The following is a 13561-nucleotide window of genomic DNA, read 5'->3' on the forward strand; positions in this document are numbered from 1 at the left end:
TGAACCAGAGGTAGTTCACCAGACCTGTACTGGCAGCAGAGAGCCTGAGGGACCCATCCAGCACATGGAGGTGTTCCTGGCAGTGGTGTTTGGAGTGGTGTTGGACAAACTCATTTTGTTGTGGCAAACCAGATTTCCAGCTGGCAAAATAGGGGTGGTTTGCTGGCTGGGATAGCTGCTACAGGAACAAACCCTGTAGCTGGCTCCTCATACAGATTTATTTACTAGTCCCTCCCAACATGACAATTGCAGAATCAGGGCCTAAATGCCAAATTGGATGAATACTTGATATTAGTCACAGATACTGCGACATGTAGACCCAGCAAGATTACTTAAGGACACAGCTGCCATCATTTAAGCTGCACCAGTGTATTTCTTGGCTCTGCAGGTTCATGCAACAACTTACTCAAACCTAAGGTAGACTTGGTGTGTGTTGCTCATTTAACATATGGTTCATGCAGTAATGTCTGTAAGTAATCCAGCCCCTGGACTTAATTGCATTGATGTTTAAATCCTATTTTTGATAAAGCAGAATCTCTTTGTTCTTTTTTTCCTGTGGGATGTACATATTTCAAAAAGAGACGTAATCCTGCTGTTTACTAACAAATTGGCAACTGATTATAGCTCTTTTGGCTTGCTGACACAGCGCAAATGCTTTCTGAGTTCCTCCACTACCTAGATTTTCCTACTGTAATTTATATACTGGAATTGGTTACCAAGGCAACACTATTCACTGACCTATGGTACTCCTTTGGAAACATTTTTTTTACATTAATTTTTACTGACACTGGAACACAGTTAAGCTTTTAGTCTGTAAAGGTTAAAGCACATGTCTAATATTAACCAAAAAGATGTGATTTATGCCAGCAGAAACAGAGTGAATTGCACTGACGAGGTTTTTTTTTTTTATTTTTTATTTTAATGATTGAAATTCTTGCTTTTTTCATATGCTTCCTCTCCCTTCTCCACCCTCAAAGCATAGATATAAAATGCTGTCTCTTGCTTCTTAACACATGGAAGGCATCTCCATTTGTCTGGAAAACTGGATTTCTATGCATTTGTGCTGTCTTTAGCACGTTAAAGGACAGACCTTTTCAAATTATTTTTGTTTTATAATTTGTAAATGTACAGAAGACCTCACTGGAAAAATAGTATGAGATCTACCGCACGCACACTCTCTCTCTCTCTCTCTCTCTCATGTCTATGGCTTGTACTATGAAATATATCTAAAATAATACTTTAGATGTAAACTGCTATGTAAGTGTAGAGAAATCCAGAGTTTTGCAGAAGTGGGTGTTAATTAACCCATTTTACAGATGTGACTTGATAAAGTGTGCAGATGACCCAAAATTTGGGGGCATGGTATATAATGAAGAGGACAGGTCACTGATTCAGAGCAAATTAGATTGCTTGCTAAACTGGGCATAAGCAACCAATATGTGTTTATGGCTAAATTTAAATGCATACATCTGGGAACAAAGAATGTAGGCCATACTTAGGGATGGCCATCTCTATCCTGGGAAGATCTGGGGTCGTGGTGGATAATCTAGCTGAACATGAGCTCCTAGTGCATTGGTTCTCAACCTATTTATCATTGTGGGCCACCTTTGCAGCCCACAAAGTGTTACCTGGGCCACAGGTTGAGAACCAGAGTGCCCCCCCCCACAAAATCCCTATACCCAGCGCCTCCACCTACAGCCCCCTCCACAGGGTGGGGCCAGAAGCAGAGAGCTGGACAGGGGGCAGGGACCCAGACCCTGCTATGTGGGGTCAGGCAGTGGCCTGGACCCTGGTAGCAGCCTGCCGGGCGGGGCTGGGCAGCCGCTAGCAGCCCAGAGCCCATCACGTGGCAGGGCAGCTGGGAGCTCAGAGCCCGTAGCCTTTAGCACACAGCTGAGCTGGGCCGCAGCTGTGTGCTGATTGGGCTGCATGCGAGCTGTGGGTTGAGAACCCACTGTCCTAATGTAAGTTTGATGAGTAGAGTGGTTATTTTATCCTATGTTTGGCACTGGTGCGACTGTTGCTGGGATAGTGTGTCCAGTTCTGTTGCTCACAGTTCAAGAACAATGCTGATAAATTGGAGAGGGTTCAAAGAAGAGCCATAAGAGGATGAGCATGTTCCGGGTTGCAGCGAGCCATGGGCTGCCTGCAGTAGACAGCGCCTGCCTGCCCACCCCCAGCTAACCATGTCCGGACCTGGAGCTCACAGCCAGGGCAGCAGGCTGTCTTGTAAATCATTATATTAAAATTTGTACCATTATTTGCAAGCAACAGCTGGTGCGGGGTGGAAATTTGTCCTGTGGGTGATTTCCCAGCTAAGGTGCCCCATGGCTTGGTGGGTGGGATCACCCCTGCTGCTGACTGTCTGGGAGCAGGCATGGAGAGACATGTTCCCGATTGGGCAGCCACAGCAGGCCAGGTGGGGAGGGCCCTCTCTCCCTCCTGTGCAATCTCTGCTACAGGGCTCTAGTGCCCTCCACAGCATCCCAGTGTTGAGCCCCACATGGGGCTCCTGCTGCCTACTGCACTGAACTGGACTTGGAGCAACCTCCTCTGTCCCAGCTGCACCCTCTCCAGAGTCACTGCAGCGCGGCGACCCGGAGGAAGATATAATGCTGACCCTGCAGCTGTTCCGTGAGCCCAGCTCAGGCAAGACTTAAAGTAGGCAGAGTCGCGAGCGGTCACAGTCCTGGCAAAAAAGAATTAAAAGTGGAGTTGGATCACAAAGGGGTGCGCTTGAAGCGCTGCCTTACCAAGTGCATGAACATTTATTTCAGCTGGAATTATTGAAGAGCCCCCTTCCCCCATACATGCTTTTTCCAGGTTAATCCCCCCCCTCCCCAGTCTTATATATCATGGGCAATGGTATTGTATATTGTGTGGATGCAGCCCACATAACGCATAGAGAACTGCATATGCGGCCCACAATGGTCAATAGGTTGAGAACCACTGAGTTATAGGCTGCTCCTCAGCTGGCAGAAGGGCTGAGGGACAATGGGATGGGTATACTTCTTATGGGTTTCTATTTCCAGTCTTTTTACTGAAAAGAAATCTGTCTTGTTTGTGTGTTAGAGCGTGAAATCTAAAGTGTATATTCATGATATAATTGCATCAGAGCCCAGTAACACTGTTACGATAAAGGATCTGTCAATGATTTAATCATAAACTTGATGTTCTGAGATGGAATGTTACAGCTGATACAACTGGTGTGAACTGTAATGTTGCACTGCATTCCTTAAAACAATTTGAGTGTTGAAAACTGGGGAGAGGAGAGTAGTTGGCTTTGCTTTCATAAACCCTGATCCTACAAACACTGAGGCGTATGTTTAACTGTAAACGTGCACAAATGGTTGGGTGAATTTCTCATTAAAAGATAATTCTGTGAGAGAACAATACTAATGCCCTACTGTTATGATTCTTTCCATATCGCATAACTTTGGTTCAGCCTGCCATAGAATCATTCCCAGCATTTATTTCACCTACTTTTAAACTGTGAATGCACTATATAAATGGTTAATCTAAAGGTGGTTAAAATTTATTAGATTTAATTTTGCAAGAACAGAGTATTGAGGTTCTCATCTACAATTTAAATGTTCATTGATTAGAAGGTATCTACAGGGCTGCCTCAGAGAACACACATTTTTGATTAATGGCATTAAAGCTGCACTGAAGGAATGGCTTCTTAATGTGTTTGTGTAAATTCTTGGCTTCCTATAGGAAGGTTCGGTACTCTAGATGTGAACAAGCAAAATGATTCATTTGAAGCAAATAGAAAGCCTGCCTATGCATATGGGTAACATCCACACAATTTGGGTCTAAATCAGGTAAATGAAGTCAAAAACAATAAAGTGAAGCCAAAATAGGTGCTTTGGGAAGGGCAAGTGAAATCAAACCATAAGTGAAATCAAAGCCACGGACCCTTAGAGTATTACAAATTCCTGACATCACACTCCAACTGCATTGTAAAATTTAGCTGGGAATTAACTTTTTTGTTTGGCACAAATCTGAATCACTAAAAGTCATTCCTACTCCCATTCCCACGCCCAGAAATCTGTGTTATAGTGAGACCAAAGTTGTTCAAGCCAAGAACTTCAGATTTGTGCTTGAACTGTTGTGTTGTGCAAAGGATTAGTTCATCGTAAATAATTGCCTCCCCAGTCACCAGACAGTCATTTCTGTAGATTTCTGCCTTTCCTGCAGCACTTGAATGTTGGCTTGTGTAATTAGGGCACTGATTTAACTTTGCATTGATGTAATCATCCACTGGAATAGATGGAGTTTTCTCTTAATAATTAATTGTGATTATTATTCCATTATTATTACTTATGCGGTGATGTCTCGCATTGTACTTTGGGAGCAAATTATTATGGATTAATGATAAACACCTAACAATCAGTTTATGATGTCCATGCTTGCTCAGTATTAACTGGAGCGCTGCTAAAATCAGGGATATTTGCATGCTTAGAAATAGTGTAGAATTAGGTATTATATTGTGTCTTTAGTACTCTCACAATCTTGGAGTTGTTTATGCAACACATGTCTTTCTGCTGGGTGTCTCTGGCTACTGTCAATTTCCAGGTTTCACAGTGAGCATTTAGTGGAGTACCATGTTTTCTGGTGTGTGTGGTCTGATGGATATTAAGATTTCACCTTAGTGGCAACACGTTTTCTCACCATGATCTAATTTGGGGCTTTTTGCTCTTGCGTCATCAGGGGTTAGTGACAATGGCAGTTCAAAGAGAAGCACTGATTCTCTCTAGGTAAAGCTGTTCTCATTGCCTTTCTTTTCGAGTGCAAACCCTTAAGCATAGTAGTGTGCGAGGAAAGGGTTAAAAGATTAAATATGGGAGGCTCTTGGAGGAAAAAATATTTTTATTTGAAGTTTAAAACATTCCTGTATCTCTTCAGATTGTCAACGTGTCACGGCTAGTGGGTGCTGATAACCCTGTAGAACTGATCTATTTTGTGGAGGATCAAACTGGAGAGAGGCTCAGTGCTCTAAAGTCTTCAGATCTGATTAACAGAGTCGATATCCAGAGAGCCGCCATCATTCTTGGATACCGCATTCAAGGCGCAGTTGCACAACGTAAGTCCCACCAACTCTGCATCACTGTACCACTGAAGAGAAAGGGGAAACATGACCCTAGTTATAGAAATCTGGGGATTTCAACAAGCAAACTGTAATATGTATTATATCATCTCCGTAATGCATTAGAACTGTCTGTGCGGTGCCTGCTCTGAAAGAATCGTCCACCAGCCAGAAATGGGACTTCAGAGGCCCTTTGTGTTGCTGCAGCCCCTTTAAGCACCATGAAGGAGCTGGAGCAGGGGTGAGAATCTCACCCGTGATTTTGCAAACAAGTATATTTATGGGATGGAATAGTCCATCTATGTGAAATATGCAAGCCTACGCAATTTAAACATTACTCTTTTTACAAACCCCCCCCAAGCAAAAAGAAAAAAAAAGCCACTTCTTGTTTGTGAATGAAAGATGTAGTTACTGTGGGAAGGGGTTGTTTGGATCATATCAGCTGAGAGGCATAACTTGTGGCTTCTTTTCCTTGATTGAATGTCATAGATCTCATTTTTCTTTACTGAGCTACTAGTGATATGTCTGCAGTTTGACCTTGTCATCACCCGTTAATAAGGTTTCATTAACTAGATGTGCATGAGCATTAGTATAGGAGATCCCTAGCACAACAACTCAATGAGAGTTGTGAGATGGGAAAGTGAAATGGAAAATATTTACAGCCAAATGAAGCTAAGGTGCCATACATAAGAATTACTCTAAACTGTACTCCCTGGTAAGAGGGAAAGGCTTAAAATCTATAACATTTGTAATATAAACAATATAATACCTCTGACTAGATTTAAATCCATAATTTTTTTTTCAGTGTAGGCAACACATAGAAACATAGGACACAGGACTGGAAGGGGTCTCCTGGATCATTCAGTCCAGTCACCTCCTATCGCAGGCAACCACATCTCATAATCCAGTTAATAAATTTACCAAACTCCATTTAAAACTAGTTGTTTGCCATCAGTACTCCTATCGGAACACAAGACTTTGCTGTATATAGATGAGAGGATCTTTCCTCTTATCCCATGACAGCTTACTTTCCTTAAGAGCCTTTGGTGAGGGACCTTGTCAAAGGCTTTCTGAAAATCTAACTACACTATATCCGCTGGATCCCTCTTGTCCACATGCTTGTTGACCTCCTTGAAGAATTCTAGTAGATTGGCGAGCCATGATTTCCCTTTACAAAAAAACATGTTGACTCTTCCCCAACGAATTTGTTCTTTACTGTAGTTGCAACCAGTTTGTCCTGTACTGAAGTCAGGTTTACCGGCCTGTAATTGCCGGGATCACCTCTGGAGCCCTTTTTAAAAATTGGCGTCACATTAGCTATCGTCCAGTCATTTGGTACAGAAACTGATTTAAATGATAGGTTACAAACTACAGTTAGTAGTTCTGCAATTTCACATTGAGTTCCTTCAGAACTCTTGGGTGAATACCTTCTGGTCCTGGTGACTTATTACTTTTTAGTTTATCAGTTTGTTCCAAAACTTCCTCTAATGACACCTCAATCTGGGACAGTTCCTCAGATTTGTCACCTAAAAAGAATGGCTCAGGTTTGGGAATCTACCTCACATCCTCAGCCTTGAAGACCGATGCAAATAATTAATTTAGCTTCTCCGCAATGGCCTTATCATCCTTGAGTGCTCCTTTAGCATCTCAGACAACCACTGGTCCCACTTAGCAAGCTTCCTGCTTCTGATGTACTTAAAAACAAATTTGCTATTACTTTTTGAATCTTTGGCTAACTGTTCTTCAAATTCTTTTTTGGCCTTTTATGCTCCTTACTATTTTCCTTACTAGCATTTAACTTCCACTTTTTAAAGGATGCCTTTTTTGTCTCTCACTCCTTCTTTTACTTTGTTTTTTTGCCCTGGGGGCATTTTTTGGATTCTCTTACTATGTTTTTTAATTTGGGGTATACATTTAAATTGAGCCTCTGTTATGGTGTCTTTAAAAAGTTTCTATGCAGTTTGCAGGGATTTCACTTTTGACACTGTACCTTTTAATTTCTGTTTCACTAACTTCCTCATTTTTGTGTAGTCCTCCTTCCTGAAGTTAAACGCGATGGTACTGGGCTGCTGTGGTGTTTTCCCACATGCACAACTGTGTTTTTAAGTTTGTTCTCATTTATATTATCATTTAAATGAAATTTCAGTTCCAAAGAATTAATTAAAAACAGTTTGAAGATCAAAAATCACAAATAAAAAGCATATATGTTATTTTTATGCATTTGTCTCTCATGTTGCTATCAAAAGCCCACAGAAACCAAAGGAAAACTTAATATATTGATAGAAACAGTAAAACTGACTATACTCCAAGTGGTAGCAAATGTGCAAAATAAACAAAATGGAAAAATTGTGATAATTATTTTCCTCTAATCTCTTGCAGTTATACCAACTGGAGTTGTTACTTGTAAGAATAATACACAAAAATAAATTCACACAGAAATAATACTTTTAGTTTGAAGGGTCCCTTTAAAAATTACATTTCTGACTGAAAATGTTTTACCTGCTATTGTTTCAAGTAGCATCTACAATTACTGTAGATGAAATTGACTAGAATTATTTTTCTCTATTTCCAGTTTGTTTACTTCGTGCATAGTCAATTTCCTTGTGTCCCCTTGTATAATTAGTTTCCTCTTTTGTTAGTAGGGACTTGCAAATAATAACTGGAAAGAAAAACATTTAGTAAATAAATTGGGAAAATGTGATTGCAGAACTCAAGGGTAGGTGTAATACTGTACGTGAAAATACTGTTTAGCCTGTTTTTTTGTAGGTGACTGGATTTCAAATTGACTGTGTCCCTTTTACAAAGTCAGGATACAAGCAAGAATGCTAAAAGTTCTCCCACACTGTTCCTTGTCAACTCAATTTATGGCTCCTCCTGAACAGAGAGGACTAATCATGTCAAAGGGTATGATGGAAACCCATTTTCACTTGCAACTTAAGAACAGATCTCCAGAATTGAAAGTAGGCTTTAAGACAATTGATCATTTGCTCCACACTCGTGTTTCCTGGACAAGATGTACATTAAGTAATACATTTATCACCTTGCCTATACTGCACAGTCAGTTTCCTATAAATGTAGTTCTTTACTAACAATGATGAGAGTGTAGAAATGAATATCCCCTGAAGTGTCAACAGATAAAAAAATATATAACTATATAAAATTCTTGTCTCCCCCCTACCTCTAACTCTGCAGCTGTGGATAAAGTGAAAGAGTCATCGTCTGAGTCTCAGAATAACAATCTGTGGATTATTGTTGGTGTGGCAGTCCCAGTGGCTGTGGTGCTGCTTATCATTATTATTTTATACTGGAAGCTCTGCCGAACAGACAAGTTGGAGTTTCAGCCAGACACCATGAGCAATATTCAGCAGCGACAGAAGGTAAAAGGGGATTGGAAGATGTGTTGGGAATAGTTAAGGTAACTTGAGCACTTGTGAATGCAACAGTCTAGGAAATATATGGTGGTGTTAGATGGGAAGGTGAGACGTACCAGGGCAGAGGCTTCCTGCAATCTGGAAAAAAAGGTGGAATTGCTATGAATCACACAATAATATAAATCCAAAAATCTCAGTGGTTCCCATTGCTTTTCCTTTGCATGTTGTATTATCTAATGCTGTATAACGCCCCTAGGAGAAACCTTTGGGGAAACCTAGGTGACAAGGTTGAAAGAAACTTGCTTGCATCATTTAATCCATCTTCTTACCTCTGTTCCTTGAAGGTGCTGTATTACTCCTTCTAGATGCAAGAAATTCTCTAACTTTGTCTGGACCATCTCTGTGTCTTACGAATGCCTCATAAGCCAAACTGTTCCATTGCCCAATTGTCCCATTAATTCCTGGAAATCCAGACTTATCTTAAGGCTCCTTCGACATAGGCTATTACAAATTTATTAACTGTTTTGCAAGTATATTACAAAAAGCAAGTATTCTGTCCTCTTAACTTTCTAACTTTACAAGTGATTTAGCTTCCCGAAATGGCAGCTAAAACCTCTTATCCCTCCCACCAATCATGTAAAATTTGTCTTATCACAAATAACATAGTATATGCATATAATGAAATCTTATAACCTGGGCTGTGTAATGGGTCTGTTTTCGTTGCTGTGCAGTTCTGTATGGCTTTGTGTGTGTATGTATACAGAGATATATGTGTGTGCCCTAATGAGTGGAATATATCAGACTTTAGTCATACCTGTTCTCTGTGCCAGCAAAGCTGTTGCTTTAACTTCCTAGGTAGAGAATCTTTGGTTTTTGGAGATGATATACTGAGCTCACTCAATATTGATGCAAGTATGCCATTGGTTAAAGCTCTGTCTACATTGCAACCAGGGGCTTAATGTGTAGCTTTTGTAGATGTACCTGTGCTATCTTTAATCTAGCTAGTTAATTCAAAATAACAGTGATGCCCTGGTGGCACAAGCTTTAGTGCAGGTTATATAATCCCACCTGGTCCCCCTGGTAGATACATGCATTGGTAGGCATGATGAAGCCTGGGCAGCAGTGTCCTCATTGCTATTTTTAGTGAACTACCTAGATTAAAGATGGCATGGGTGTGTCTGCATGTTCTGAAGATTACACCCCTACTTGCAGTGTAAATGTAGCCTGAGTATTCAGCCATACATTTTTATGTGGTATGTGCAGCGTTTCCCTCCATGAATTTATGTGGGGCAAGGCATTGTCTGGCCTTGCTGTGTTTCCCAGAAGTGGGGGAAGGTTTGGAAATGTAAAAAAACAAACAAACAAAAAACACCCAAAACAACCACTCTGCTTTGACTCAGTACTGATTCACAGAGAAGCGTGCTGCCTGGTGAATCACAAACCTCACTTTCTCCAGAAGTGGTTCTCTAAAGTGGTTTTTGGCGTTTTCACCCAAGCATTAAGCAAAGCAAACCATATGCCTACCCCAGTCCTGCACTGGGATCTGTTAGAGCAAACCCTTGCATCTGTGTGCTGCCCCCTGCAAGTGAGCAGGTCTCAACATGGGCTCTGGGGTCCCTGCTTAGTAGGTCCTGATGCGGGCCTGGTGCTTTAGCTTGTGAGATTGAACAAGATCAGAGCTTCGGGTATTATAGCTAAAGTCATGGAGGGGTAGGCCATGGATGGTGAGGAATTTCAGGGGCGGCTCTAGCTTTTTTGCCGCCCCAAGCATGGCAGGCAGGCTGCCTTCAGCGGCTTGCCTGCAGGAGGTCCCTGGTCCTGCAGATTCGGCGGCTTGCTTGTGGGAGGTCCGCCGGTCCTGCGGCTTTGGCGTACCCGCTGCCGAATTGCCCCCGAATCCGCGGGACCGGCAGACCTCCCACAGGCATGCCGCCGAAGGCAGCCTGACTGCTGCCCTCACAGGGATCGGCAGGGCACCCCCCATGGCTTGCCGCCCCACGCACGCACTTGGAGTGATGGTGCCTGGAGTCGCAGCTGGGAATTTGATAGTGTATTTTTATGCTAAACTACCTGAAGCTGTATTTTCATAAGACACATTAGCACAAAGACAAAACTAGTATGGCATCCTCTTTTTTCCTTGTGCTTACTGAACAAAACTGAGAAGGACAGGGCAGTGTGTCCAAATTACTTGTTGGTGACTAAACTCTTGCTTTCTCTTGCCATGGACATTAGTACATTATTAATAGTTATGTTCAGCGTACTGTCACCTCATATTCAGTCAAACAGTTTCCTCTGTAAAAGTCTTTTTTGAACACAATTACTTAAAGAAGGGAAAGGTGAGAGAAGTAGAAAGTGGCTGCACTTCTAAAGGAACAAGAACAAATCAATAGTGGCTCCCACTTATCTTGCCATTGTAGATTCAGTTGCAGAATCAAGGACAACAAGAAGTGAAACCTTACGTGAACTTTCATTTACCCTGGTTGTGGTAATATTTAATTCAGAGTTTGATTGGAATAATACTTAATCCCGAATAGGAGTTGAAAATTAATTTGGAATTTGGCATGTAGTGTGAAGGGTAATACTTTGATAGGGTTGGGTTTGGTTTTTTTTGTTTGTTTGGAGGAAGTGTTTAAAAATAAACTTAACAGTGATAAATAGTATTATTATTTATTTGTTAAGCACTGATAACATGCAAAGGTCTGTGCTATATGATGATGATGTTCGTCCATCGTATTCGAAGAAGACCTTGACATCTAGCAGGTTGTGAGTTGTCCACAGTGCGTCCGCAGGTGGCTGGTAAGGCCAATACGGGCACGGAATGTTCTGCGGAAGACACCCTTCCTTTCTCAAGAGGATTAAAATTGAAGTAGGTAGGCAATGATCAGCTAGGAAGGCACTTGAGAGACTTAAAGGATGATTGTTAATTTAGGGTTAAATTAACCCCAATTTTGATGTCTTTGTGCAAGTCATCTCTGCAGTGAGGTGACTTTCACCACTAGCAGATATGAAAAGTGCTTAACAGCTCATAATTTTTTCCTGAAATTTCAGAGCGAGATAGTGCCTGATTACATGAAATCTTGCAATATAACAGATTTATGAGACACTTTGATAAAACAGAAATGAATGTTGTCATTTCATTACAAATTAATAAATTAATAAAAAATGTTGAAGCTATAACATCTTCAACATTTTTATTAATTTATTAATTTGTAATGAAATGACAACATTCATTTCTGTTTTATCAAAGTGTCTCATAAATTTGTGTCCCAACAGGGGAATCTGTAACCTCAGTGTACTCTTGTATCCTCCAAATCCTCAATTTTCTATTGTCTCAAGCAGAGATAAGAGAAGCAGTCTCTTTGACCCACAGATCAGAAACAGCTTAAGTAGTATCTACTTTGTTTTGGAAATATTTGGACTCTATACTCAGTTTGTCCTTTCCTTTGCTGTTTCCATTGTACTTTCCATTTTAATCACTAGAAAGTCAAAAATCTTGAGTTTTTTGTTCAAGTCTTGCTTCAGGTGTCTAGAGAGCCTGCAACGTTATTTTTTTAGGGAAGTATCTGTAAGCACAACAGTATCATAGAAACTGAAAAGGACCTGTAACGTCATCTCGTCCAACCCTCAAGTGCCAGTGGAAGATTATCCCTATAATACATTTTCTAATGCTTTGCTGAGCCTATGTTAAATGTTGCAAGTGATCGGTCTTTAACTACTTACAGAATTCATTCCCAGAAGAGCTTCCCAGTAGCATTTTGCTCCTTTTCCCCCAGTGCTGAGCCATGGACAAAGGAAATGATACTACTCCTTTGCTGATAGTGAAACTTCTTTGGGTTTTTCTTGGTAGTGTGTCCCAAGATAGTTGTAGCAAGTTAGCATAGGGAATTCCCCAGTCTGTTGTTCAGCAAAACACAGTGTTTATGACTACAAAATTGTGGAAAGTTTACTGAGCACTAAAGGGCGCTGATCAGCAAATCAGCACTCAAACAACACCACCACTTTGCTCGGGCCCTGCTCTTTAAATTTTATATATGTTTACAGTCAGTTTTATTGCATTAAATAAAAAGAAGAAATACAAATGGAGTGAAATAATGTAACAAAGGGCTTGGGTCTGAAAATCATCCAAACTTCATATAAAAATGTATTTTTTTTCCTCCTTCCTTTTCAGTGAGATTAAGACACTAGTACCAGTGGAAAATGAGGTCCTCCATTTTATCTGTAAATTGAAAGGTATAAGTAGTGGTGGCCTATTTTGTGAGACATGAAATGTGTCTATACGGAGTATTTCGTATCTGCAGGGAGCAAGATCCTTATCAAACTCTCATAGACATAGTCTACACTTGAAAGTTGTATCTGTATAACTGTTTCAGGTAGAAGTGTGATTTTTTTGTTGATTAAAGCTATGGTGTGGATGCACTTATAGTAGTGTAAAGGTGACTTGTACTAGTATATGAGAGAGACAAGATAGGTGAGGAAATATCTTTTATTGAACCAACTTCTGTTGGTGGAAGGGACAAGCTTTTGATCTTCAGAGTTCTTCAGGTCTGGGGAAGGTAACCAGAGCATCTGAGTTAAATACAAGTTGGGAGAGATTATTAGGTGTAAAGGAGTCTCGCAAGCTATAGGCGACCATTTAAGATTAAATGGGCAATGTAGAGTTAGATTCTTAAGCATGAGGCTTCACACATGCTGTATCAGACTACTTTAAATAAGTGAGCTATTAAGGGTTAGCAAGCCGTAGGGTGTGTTACAAATTGTTGTAATGAGCCATAAAACCAGTGTCTCTGTTTAGTCCGTGTTTTTTACTGTCTAGCAGAGTTGTAAATTTACGTTCCCAGGCTCATCCGTTGAAGTTTGTGTGCAGGTTTCCTTTGAGGATAAGGACTCTGAGGTCAAATGTGGTTTGTGATAAGGGTTCACCCAGAGGTGATACAGTGTTTTTATCTGTTATAATTTTTCTGTGTGAGCTCATTTGAGAGCATATCGATTGTCTGGTTTCACCCACATAGTTTTTGTTGTGGCATGTGTTGCACTGGATGAGGTACACCATGTTGGGATAGGCATGTGTAAGACCCAATGAATCTTGAGAGCAGGCGGGGGG

At 40.9% G+C, this 13561-nt stretch overlaps 1 protein-coding gene across 2 annotated transcripts in view; it reads left to right on the top strand.

Annotated features, from left to right (window-relative positions):
* KIAA1549 (KIAA1549 ortholog) overlaps positions 1 to 13561 on the top strand; it is a 213807-nt gene that overhangs the window by 156095 nt on the left and 44151 nt on the right. For both annotated transcript variants that reach the window (XM_045002706.1, XM_045002707.1), the window contains exons 9-10: positions 4909 to 5086; positions 8282 to 8466. In XM_045002706.1, coding sequence (XP_044858641.1) covers positions 4909 to 5086; positions 8282 to 8466 — 363 coding nt within the window. The remainder of the gene's footprint in view (positions 1 to 4908; positions 5087 to 8281; positions 8467 to 13561) is intronic.

Source organism: Mauremys mutica, chromosome 1 (genome assembly GCF_020497125.1).
Source record: "Mauremys mutica isolate MM-2020 ecotype Southern chromosome 1, ASM2049712v1, whole genome shotgun sequence".
NCBI lineage: Eukaryota > Metazoa > Chordata > Testudines > Geoemydidae > Mauremys > Mauremys mutica.